Below are 11,851 nucleotides of genomic sequence, written 5' to 3' on the forward strand. Positions count from 1 at the left end.
ATAAATAAATAAATAAATAAATTTTTTAAAAAAAGGCTTCCTCTAATGCTTTAACTTCAAAACTTAAAACAGAAAATAAACAAAAATAAGAAACTTAAAAGAATAACAACTCCCTTAGCCTTATTTAAAGAGTTCACAAATGAACAATTTATAAAATTCTGTGGAGAGAACACCAGGTTACTTCCAAAGCAGAAACACTTCCAGATGTAAATGGTGGTTAAGTAAACATAAGTGATTGCAAATCCTGTGAAATACTGAGTCCAAAGGGAGAAGGGAGAGAGCAAGAGAAAATAAATATGTCAGTACAAAAATCTGTATCTTATCAGTCTGCAATAAACAATAATCTTCAAATCTTGAGCCTTCATGACACAACATATGTTAATTTATCCTTCATGATGCTAGTTGAACACAAATGAAAATTACTAAAGCAACACCCATTGATGCTTACAAATTACAATTCATCAGGTATTTAATCTCAAAATATATAAAACTCCCCTAGCACAATCACCAACAGTCAAAATGAAATTTAGTTATCAGTTATAAAGATAATAATCCAAAATCCCACACATTCCAAATGATATACAATATATTTACCACACTTACATTCAAATAATAATTAATATCAATGTTTATTTTTCTATTCTCAAATCCCAATTCCAGATGAAAACATGAAGTTAGTGGAAACATGCATTCAAGGCCCTGTAATGCAATGTGGGCAGGGTGGACACCAACACAGCCCTATGAAGAGAGCCTGGCATATTTCATCAGGTTGAAGACAAACCTCACAGCTCAGCACACACTCCCCTTCTAGGTATGGTTACTGGAGAAGTGCTATTCAAAATATGCCAGTTATGGTGTGTGTCCCCCTAGGTCTCATGCAGTCATGGGGTGGCTTGTAGAGCTTGTGATTAATTCATGATCCAATGCTGGAATTATGGGTGTGAGTGCTACACCTGCCCTGGTGCAGACAGCCTAGATGCACCATAAGAAAGGGAGAGGCTTGCTCTCTCTGCCTCTGCCCGTTTGCTGCTGCTACAGCTACTCCCCTTTTTGCTCCTGCTATTTTGCTGTTTTCCATCCCCATGAACTGCTGCCTTCTGCTATGTGCCATTCTGCCTTGAAGCCTACTGAGTATGGATTAAAACCTCCACAAACTGTAAGCTAAATAAACTTTTCCTCCCTTAATTTTGGGTGTTGGGTAGTTTGTTACAGCAATGAAAGAAAAGTAACCAAGACAACCCTAGAATAGCATTGGGACATGAACTGAGTTTGAGCCTTTACAAGATTAAAAAGAAATTCAGAGGAAAGGTACAAGCAATTTGACTGAATATATTTCATTTTAAAAACTTGAGCCTGTATTTTATATGTTTTAAGTTTCATTTTTCTAATAATTTTATTAGGTTTTACTGAAGTATTGATGTACAACAGATTAGAACCAAACTAAAGCAACAAACACTAACTGGAAAAGAACAGTCCTTAAAAAAAACAAAAAAAAAAAAAAACCTCTGGGCTGGGGAGATGGCTCAGTGGAATAAGTGCTTCCCTGGCAAGCACAAGAGTCTGCATTCAATCCCTGGTTCCACCAAAACAAAAAAAAAAAAAAAAAAGGGAAGGTAGCAGGTGGCTCTCTTCTGTGGGGGGACAGCTTGAAACTGCCGACCCACAGTGACTACTGATAACCTCAGAGGCCTCCACAGAGTAATCAATCAGTGGAACTTAAACTGGGGATGCAGTGGACTACAATGGCTGGTGAGTTATTCGAGTTCACATGTCCCCCACGAAAGGGCAAATGGCCAGTAAGCCATCTTGTAAAGGAGCCAACTGAGCTCAGAACTTTGAACAGCTACAGCCCAGCTGCATCCAGTGACTCACACTGAGAGGGTCCAGAAGAGTTCAAGTTGGTAGAAGTCAGGGAGCCAAATTCAGGCCAGCAAACAGCACACAAACTGCTTCAGGCTAAACAAATTTGGTTTGAGTTCACAGCCAGAAACCAATCTGAATTTCAGTAGAATTTAAAGGTGTAGACTTGGGCTGGTGAGATGGCTCAGTGGTCTAAAGCGCCTACTTAGAACAAGCTTAGCAAAGCACAGAGACCGCGGTTCAATCCCCCAGCACCACATGCCAGCCAGCCCTGCCCCCTGGTGGGCTGAGCTGGCCACACACACACCCACACACACAAATAAATAAAATTTAAAAAAACAAAAAAGAAAGAAAGAAATCGGCAATGACCTTTATAAAAAAAAAAATAATGGTGTAGACTCACTGGGATTATCCACTACCTTGACATAAAGCTACAACTGGCTTGCTGGGATTAATCAACTCAGATCTAGACTCTGCCCATGATGTCTACCAGTGACATAAAACCCATGTTTTGAAATGAAAAAAATTTTTTAACTTTATGAGTGTAAACACTGTTTCTAGAACTTTTTGTTCTATTCTTGTTTTCCTTTTCTTCCTTCTCTCTTTCCCTCCTGTCGTCTTAATCAAACTTCATCCCAAAGTTTGCATGGTCTTCCTTTGTCCTCCAGCTTTGTTTCTTCTCTCTTCTATTTTTTCTCCAATTCCTTTTAAATTTTCTCCCCTAAGTGTAAATTTGCCAGATTGAGGGCTTTTTTTTTGAGACAAGGTCTTGTAATGTAGTCCAGGCTGGGCTTGATCTAACTTTGTAGTCCAGGTTGGCTTCAAACTCATGGCAATTCTCCTGCCTCAGCTTCCTAAGTGCCAGGTTTATAGGCATGCACCAACACACCCAGCCTCTGGTTCATTTTAGATTTTGTTATATAACCACAAATCGAGTTCACGTGGTTAACAGTAGCAAACTAATAGTTTCCTCAGTTTGTCATTTTCTACACTGTTTGATGCCATTGTTATTGCTGATTGTTCCACTTTAACCAAGGTGACATAATTGTGCTATTCAGCTGTTCTTCCTGGTATACCAAGACTGAGACTGCCTAAATCTCATAAAAAATACAGTAGGCTAATTCTAAAGAACCAGGGGACAGGCCAAGTAGGCAACAACTTCTCATCCTCAATAAATTTAAGAGGTAGGATCTTACAATGAGCTCAAAACCTAAAAGCCAGCTACACTTGGAAGATACCTTTAAGAAGTCATTTCCTAAGGGTTCTAAATAGTAATAATAAAGCTACTCACCATAGATAATTTACAAACATCAACCCAGGAATTAAGCTAAAAACACTAATATACTTAATTTCCAGCACAACCAAATCAGAATAACAGGGTGACTACACACTCCAACAGAGTTAACACAAAGGACACAATTCAAATTAAAGAACTGAAAAAGACTGCTGAGATGGATGATTTTCATCTTAGAATGATATTGTTCTGTTTTCTAACATGTTTTCTCCATATGAGTGCTCTCAATATTGCACAAGAACAGCCTCGGCTCAAAGACTTAACATGAACCTCACAATCTACTCATACTGTAAATTCAGCTACTTCTACTAACTTACATAAGTCAGGTACATACAAATAAACCTTCTGGTTTGTTTGCTTTAATGAGATAACCATGCTGCCATGACACATTCTAATAGACACACTTGTTCCCCAAAGAAAAAAGCCCTTCCTAATATTTATTCTTTCAATCTCACAAACGTACCTCAGTCCAGAGAAATAATGGAGTAAGGCATAGTGGCACATGCCTGTAATCCCAACACTCCAGAGGCTGAGACATAAGAACTGCCATGAGTTCAAAGCCAGCTTGAACTACAGGGAGACCTCATCTCAAATAACAATAAAGATAGCAAGAAATAATGGCCATGGTTCACCAAATAAAAATTCAACAGAAATGTGAGTACTGGCACAATGAATAAAACCCTAAGAAAAACATCACCTAGGAAATACATTAAGAGTTTTAAGGATAGGTTGATTTAAAAAGAACAATGTGAGACAAACTTTAATCTGTCAACTGATCAAAAACGTAAAAACTTTCTCTAGACCATGCCATATATGAATAAAATTACTATTTTAACTTACCATTCCACTGGAATTATTTATTCCATTCATATTAATTTTTGTTACAAATCTAACTGATGGAGGAGCTTCTGGGTACTTAGGTCCACATTCTACTTTCAGGCTATATATTCTGTTTTCATAATTTGTCTGGAAGGAAAAAAAAAAAAAGTCATAATTACAGTACCTAAAATAACAAAGAAAGGTATACAGATGAATGTCCATTTTGTAACTGTGTATTCAAAGTGGTTAGGATAGACATATAGTTACATTCTCTTAATGAATAGAGTGATTTGTTCTAATGGTGTTTGTAAATAGGATCTCAAGTCTGCATCTTGTACAGCAATTAACCACTAGGAATGTATGTAATGTGTTAATTATTGAAACTGTCCTACCAATTTGATTTGAAACTGTCTCATTGCTATTTATCAATAAAATTATGGGGAAAAAAATAAAGATTCATTTTTCGTCAAAAAAAATAATAAAGAAAAATAAAATATGAAGGTTTTTGCTATAACAATGTTTATGACTAAGAATTTACTTTTCTACATGTAGTTATCCGATATGGTGAAGAAAAAAATGTAGCAAGAATACTTAAAAGTACAGATTTTCTAAAACTAATTCTACAAATATCAGTATGATCAGAACTGCTATTTTGTGGAACAAACAACACATACAACAAATTAAAAAGTAAAAGCAAACCACTTAAAAAAATACTTTGCTAAAAATTTTACATTGTAAGCGGAGGAGTTAGTTTGTGTCACTTATATATGAAGGTTCTCATTTTGTAGGGCAGTCCTGCTTATTGATTGTCTCAGTGTTCATTATTCACAGTGCCTCTCTTCATTCTCAAAAGAGTCTTGATAAATAAACTAGTCGCCCTACTTATAAGGCAATCAACATCTTAGAGCAATAAAAATGTAACTACTTCAGGTCTACTATTTATACTTAGGTTACTACCTCATTTATTTTATAGCTTGCTAAATGCCATTATCTGAATTGAAAGTGGTAAAAGCAAACTTTATTTATACATCATTTTAAGTATTTTTCTTTCTTTTCTTTCTCCTGGCAGTGAACACTGAATCTAGGGCCTTCATAATGAGCTATATTCGCAGGTCATTTTATTTTCTGAGTCGCCATCTCACTAAGACGCTGTGTTGCACAGGCTGGGCTCAAACCTGTGATCCTCCTTCCTCAGGCTTCATGCTGAAACTACAGGTGTGTGCCACCACACTCAGCCAAAATAAGTACCTTTTTGTTGTTGTGTTGTTTTGTTTTGGTGAACAAAATCCCAACAGTTTCTTAACAATACCATCTTATAAAGCAGTCATTTTAAGGCTATGACTTAAAGCTTCTAGATTATTCATCTCTAGGCTTATCTCTATGCCTGTACTTTTCTTCCTATGGTTTTTGTTCACTTCATAAACTTACAGTTTACTATCACTGGTAGTTGATACATTGTGTCAACCTGAGGGGTTGGAATCTTAGCTAGACAGGCTCAGCACAACTCCACGACCTATCCTAGAGTGACTCAGCACTTAAAGCGTAAAGTTGAGGAAGGCTTCAGAGCGGCGACACTTCCTCAGAGCTCTGCGCCACTTCACAACCATGCCACTTCCTTGGAGGAACTTGACCATCATAGCTGCACCACTTCAGAGGAACTCCAATCTTTGAAGGAAGGGAGAGAGGCTTGATAGATGTCACAGCTGCTGCTCCTTCCTCTGCTTTCACTGTTTTCTGCCACCATGAACTGCTGCCTTCTGCCCTGTGCTACTCTCCCTTGGAGCCAGCCGAGTATGGACTGAAACCTCCACTAACTGCAAGCTAAATAAACCACTCCTTCCTTAATTTTGAGTGTCGGATATTTTGTCCAGCAACGAGACAACTAAAAAGTAACTGAGACAACTACTAAAATGGGAACATAAAAAACAAAGAGAAGTGATAAATTCAATACTTTGATGGTTTCTGTGTAAACCATGGAGAAAAGAAGCTAACAGTCAAAAGATCTCCCTTAACCAAACTTAACCCTTTCCCATAAATAAAAGCTATTGCCAAATGGAGTAATATAAAATGTACACAACAATCTGACATTCATTATTATTTCAATATTTTGGAAAACAGTTGGATAAAACTCAACCAAGTTTAGTAGCAAGCAATAATATGACCAGTAATTTGGATATACATAATAATGACTAAAATCAGATCTCATAGCATCTTGTCTGAGGTTCTCCAATCTGAATTAACATCAGACTCTAGAGAACTTATATTTTTAAAAAAAGCTCTCCCCACTCCAAAGTTCTGCAATGCACTTGATGTATCTGAAAACAATCACAACTTCCATACTCTGCTGGAGGGGAGGAATGGCATAATTTAGCTCTTTTTTAGAAAAATAAACAACCATACACTTACAATGCACCAGCTCCATTCCCATGCATTTGCCCAAGTGAAGCAAAAAACAAACATATGTTCACATAAGGACTTCAAGAATACTCAAAGCAATTTTATTTGTAACAGCCAAAAAGATAAAATCCAAATTCCCCTGAACAACAGAACTGATAAACATACTATGGTACATCCATACAATAAAGTAGTATTTAGTAATAAAAAGAAACATATTTCTGTTACCTGTGACAACACAACTGAGTCACTCATGCTGAGTAAAGAAACAGAACCATGAGTACACAAACTGTATGATTCCACTTATGAAAGTTCTAGAACTTCCAGTACAGGAAGGATGGGTAGGGTGGAGAAGGGAACAAGGAACTTCCTACAGCAAATGAAATGTTCTGTACCTCAAACAGCGTGCAGGTGACAGATACACTTGTCAAACTCATGACAAGATCTAGACATTTCATGATTTCTTTCAATTTTTCCCCCAGTAAGTAATCTCATTCAACGTTTACAGTAAATATCATCCAACTTTTGGCTTTGATTGAATTTAGCACCTATGAATTTCAAATTAATGGCTAGCCTCTTACCTAATAAAAGCAACATCAACATAAAATAGAAAGCAAAGCATAAAAAGGAATATTACTAAATCAAGTGTTCTATTGTCTGTCATTGCATTTAATTCTTAGAACTTTAAAAGACAGAAATAGCATCTCTACTGCCAAGAAATACTGCTGCAGAAAAGTGAACACACAAATACATGGAAAATAAAATTGCTAATTATATAAATCCAAGTAAATACTGGAAAAAAACATTTTTAAAAACAAGACTCTTAGGGGTTGGGGTTCAGATGAAGCTCAGTTGTACAGCATGTGCTTAATGTATGAGAGGCTTGATTTAATCCCCAGCAATGAAAAACAAAAACAAAAATTAAGGATCTTAATGTACAAAAACTTTTAAAAACATGTAACTTGTAACAGTTTTAACGTAAGAGTTTCCCTAGTAACCTGGCTGGATTTGGATATTCAAGACTGAGGACCAAATTATCTGAGGACCTAATATCAGGTCTTCTAAAGAAAAAACTAACTGGGTGAAATACTAACCTTTGTCATCTTATGAAGCTGCAGCTAAGTGAAGTGAATGGTACCAACACCCATCTTTGAAAGAACTGAAGAAAAAAAAGGGTGGGGGTGGGGGGGCACAAGGAGATGGCTCAGTGAAATAAGCACTTCCCTGGCAAGTGCAAGGGCCTGAGTTCAGTCCCCGGTTGCATCAAGAAAGAAAGAAAGAAAGAAAGAAAGAAAGAAAGAAAGAAAGAAAGAAAGAAAGAAAGAAAGAAAGAAAGAACGAACGAACGAACGAACTGGAGAGCGAGTGATGCAAAGTCATCCTAAGAACTGAGGCAGAATCTGCTTCAGGGAAAACACTATGCCTTTGCAGGTCACAACTCTCCTTGCCAGTGCTCTGGTGGCGTTCAAGGCACACTATCCCCAAATATGCCATGTTGTCATGTGAGAAAAGAACAGAAGCAAAAGACCATTTTTACCTTCCCCTGTCCTTTCTTCCTTGAAGCAAACATAAGACCTATGTGACCTTCCCCTGAAGGTGCTCATTCGGAAGGTTACTCCCTATGCCCAGAAAAAAGAAAAAGCTTTATCTCTGAAGACACAGGAACATACAAGGCCTGAACACAGTTTATGAACAGTAGGCACAGAAGGGCCCATAGCCCTTCCCATGGCTCAACAACCCAGAAAATGTTGCTAACCTGTGCAATCCTGTTGGATTAATGGCTAACTGGTAAGAGAGCAAGCAGTAGGTATAGCAATCCCTCTGCATCTGCAAACTGTATTATGGATCCCCTGAGGAAATTCATGTACAAGCTACAAGACCTTAAGTTATAAAGTCCACTGGAAGAACCAGGCACAGTAGTGCATACCTCTAATCTCAAAAGTACTAGAAGCGGCTGGAGAAAAACTAAATCAAAATAATTTTGAAACTATATTACACAAAGTTCTGGTTTAAATCTTCAAACTATTCTAAATCAGAATGTTCGTAGGTTTAAAGTTCTTTTTGAACCAGACTATGGTAATATTTTGGGCAGTGAAAAAGCAAAGTGTTCATTACAAGTACCAAGTTACAGAAACAAAAATTTGTACTCATCAATAATATCTTTCCCCAAATGTCTTCTGGAGAAATCAGAGCAGGTAGGAGAAAATCAGAATGTAAGAAGTATGTACAAATTTTGCAAAGGAATACCAAAAACTAACACAACAACATGACACATTAATTCATTTCCTAAAGATAATACTGGTAATGACCAGATCTATTTTTCTTTTGTAGTAAGACAATTTTATTGCCCAACAATAAAATTGTTCAAATGTTCCTATCAGAAAGTATCAACATTATACAAAACCAAAGACAAAAAAAAATCCTTCAATTTTACATTGTCTCCAGCAAGGCAAAAACATTACATAATATATATTTCAAAGACTCACTGCACAAAATATAGTGGCTAGGATCCCTGGAGAATAAAATGTAGAAAAATTTTTCCAATCTAGAATTACTCTTGAGTAATTTAGTAGTCTACACTTACTGAGTAAAGATAAAACTTAATAAACCTGAGAAAGACCTAAAAATAATGTACAACTGGTTAACTACTTGACAATACTAAAAAATATATAAGAAACCTAGCTTTTGTGGGGGATTTTTGTTGTATTTTATTGGTGCTAGGGACTGAACTTAGGGCCTTGCACATGCTAAGCATGTACTCTATCACTGTTTCACCCCTCAGCAGAATCCTAGACATTTAAATATATTTTATAAATGAAGACAGTGAGGCCTACAGTGTTTCCCATGGCATCTGAAACATTAGAGGACAAACATCAATGTGTACTCAATACCATAAGAAACCCTCAGTTGCACCCAAGGGGATTAGTAACATGCTATGTCAAAATAATCTTTTCCTACTTCCCCAATATCCCCTCCGTTTCTTCACCTTTTTTCCTCTCTATCTGGAATGTTCTCCATCCCAATCACCACCTTCAGAAATCCTACCAGTCTGTCCTTTAAGGCTCATTCCAAACGCTCATTCCAAAATTCCTCCACTGTTCAGCTTTCCTCAATTATTGCAGCTAGAAAAAACATATTCTAAAGTCCCGTAGTGAACTTGCTCTGCCATATTTAAAATCTGTGATCTGTACTGATTTTTTTTTGGTCGTCAATTGAACCACAAACACCTTAACGGTAATGATCATGGCAATCTTCCCCCCACAAGCCTGCAGATAATCAAGTTTTATACCCTACACGCAGGAAACATAAAAAATGTATACAAAATAAAAGAATTATTTCAGTTAAAGGTAATAATTGTTTTAATATTAATTAGTACAAAATAAAATGTTCAGTCTAAAGTAATGTTAAAAGGAAAAATATATGATTTATAGCACTAACCCTTGGTGGCCCAATGATCATGCCTGTCCACCTCGTAAGTGTCATGTCTTCATCATCTTCAAGGCCCCAGCTAACTGTACCATCGCCTACTCCTTTTTGTCCTTCTTCAAGTTCTTCCAACAAGCGAAAATTACGAGGAACTTTAACTCCTATACAAAAGAATGTCAACGTCAATGTACAAAGCTCAAAATCATAAGAGCTACACATTTAAACTCAACATTTTTCAAATTAATCTTTATAAATTATTTCCCCAAAATGCAAAATTCTCTTTACAAAGCATTCTGCCCCACAAAAGGCCAAGTCTAATAACCCCTTAAAATGAAATTACAGAAAAACAGTATATCAAACATTAAAGCAATATAGAACATACACAAAACTACTACTTAATTTTACACTGTCATCGATAACAAGGAATTCATCATAAAATGAACATTTTTCCTGCCCTAAAATACCAAGGACTCTGCATCAAAGCAACAGGTATGACCCAAAAGTTTATACAGGCTCTAAGGACTTTCAGTGAGAACTGTACTCCATCTTAGAAAATGCACCAGAAGTTTTCTCTAGAATGCTGGAATGACTGCCTGTGGTCCACATTCTTCCTCTTTCCATCAGGGTTGTTGTCTCTAATCAAAGAGGCCCTCCCCTGCAAGGTCAGCATCATCACTTAACTGTCACATGGGGAGTTACACATCTGATCTGAGAACAAATCTTACATCCCTAGTTTTCTAGGATTCCCTTAACCTGCTAGCCAACTTAGCAAAACTGTAACCACTGGTCACACATTTGTTTAGAACTCATTGATCCGTAAAGTATTACTAAGAGCTTAACACAGAAATGTCTTGTCCTAAAATCTTTATTTCAAGTTTTCATGCCTTCTTTCTCAATGACCCTGATCTTTCCTTTCATTCTGACTTCCAGTCCTCGAAATGCAACCACATATCTTTTAATTTTCCATTATCTTTCGCTACTGGCCAAGACTCTACGAAAAGCCATGTCCTCAACAACATCTAATGACAGACCCCCAAACCTTACCACACATTCATTTAAAAACATGAACTCGCCCTTAGGATCCTGTACCTGGTGCTCCTGTGCTCATATTCTCCTAAGCATACACAGGTACACATATTAAATTTTATTTACGACACGTACAAAATTTAAAGGTAGAAAGAAAAAAATGGCATCCCCTTAAAAGCAACTACATCATTTTGAGTAGCTGCTCTCACCCCCTGAAACCAAAGCATGTCTTCTGCCAGACAGCTTCCTACTTCTGGACGCAATGCAAGTATACACTGTACCTTTAAAATCAAATGCTAACTACTTTGTGTATTGTGCTTTGTAAAAATGATTGAAAAATCAAAAGCCACTGAAATAAGGAATGTTATAAATCACAGTAACAAGTATTAAGCAATTTTATATACATTAAGTGATATTTTAAATTATTCCACTTAATCCTGAAAGTACTTGAAACTGAAGAACTCACTCATATAACCTTCCCAAGAACACAGAACTCAATGGCAAGTCCAGTTTCCAGACCACACCTTCGCTTTTACCACTAAGCTTCAGAGCACTACAACTGCATGGCAGTAAGTGCTGATGACATTAGCACACAGATTCTAGTACTCAAACTGCCACAATCCAAGGCCAAGGAGGATCATGAGTTCAAGAACAGACTGGGATACAGAGCAAGACCATGTACCTGTCTCAAAATACTAAAAAAAAAAAAAAAATTCAAGTCTGTGCAAATTAAATGTATAAATATGAAGAGTATACCAGACTATAATAAAAGATACCCTTAGTATCTTTGGATAAATGAATGAATTTCTTACATAAAAAAATAAAAAGGGAAGCTTGACTAAAATATAAAACTGAACTTCAACAAGACAAATGAAAACAAAGGCCAAAGATCAAAAGATACAAAAACAAAATGACAGTATTCAAAGTATAGGCAGATGGGGGGCCTGCCCCTTAGCTCAGTTCTTTAAGTGGCTGCTTCAACAAAGCAGTCAGGCTCAGGTTGCTGTGGTTCGATCCCCACAACACAAGACA

General features: G+C 36.7%; 1 protein-coding gene across 1 annotated transcript in view; it reads right to left on the minus strand.

Moving 5' to 3' along the window:
- Window positions 1-11,851, minus strand: part of Ube2v2 (ubiquitin conjugating enzyme E2 V2) — a 32,596-nt gene that overhangs the window by 3,435 nt on the left and 17,310 nt on the right. Inside the window, exons 2-3 of the mRNA XM_012515217.2 lie at window positions 9,806-9,954; window positions 3,995-4,120 (exon numbers count right to left, since the gene is read on the minus strand). Coding sequence (XP_012370671.1) covers window positions 3,995-4,120; window positions 9,806-9,954 — 275 coding nt within the window. The remainder of the gene's footprint in view (window positions 1-3,994; window positions 4,121-9,805; window positions 9,955-11,851) is intronic.

The sequence above is a fragment of the Octodon degus genome, unplaced genomic scaffold, assembly GCF_000260255.1.
Source record: "Octodon degus isolate 3935 unplaced genomic scaffold, OctDeg1.0 scaffold00054, whole genome shotgun sequence".
Lineage (NCBI taxonomy): Eukaryota > Metazoa > Chordata > Mammalia > Rodentia > Octodontidae > Octodon > Octodon degus.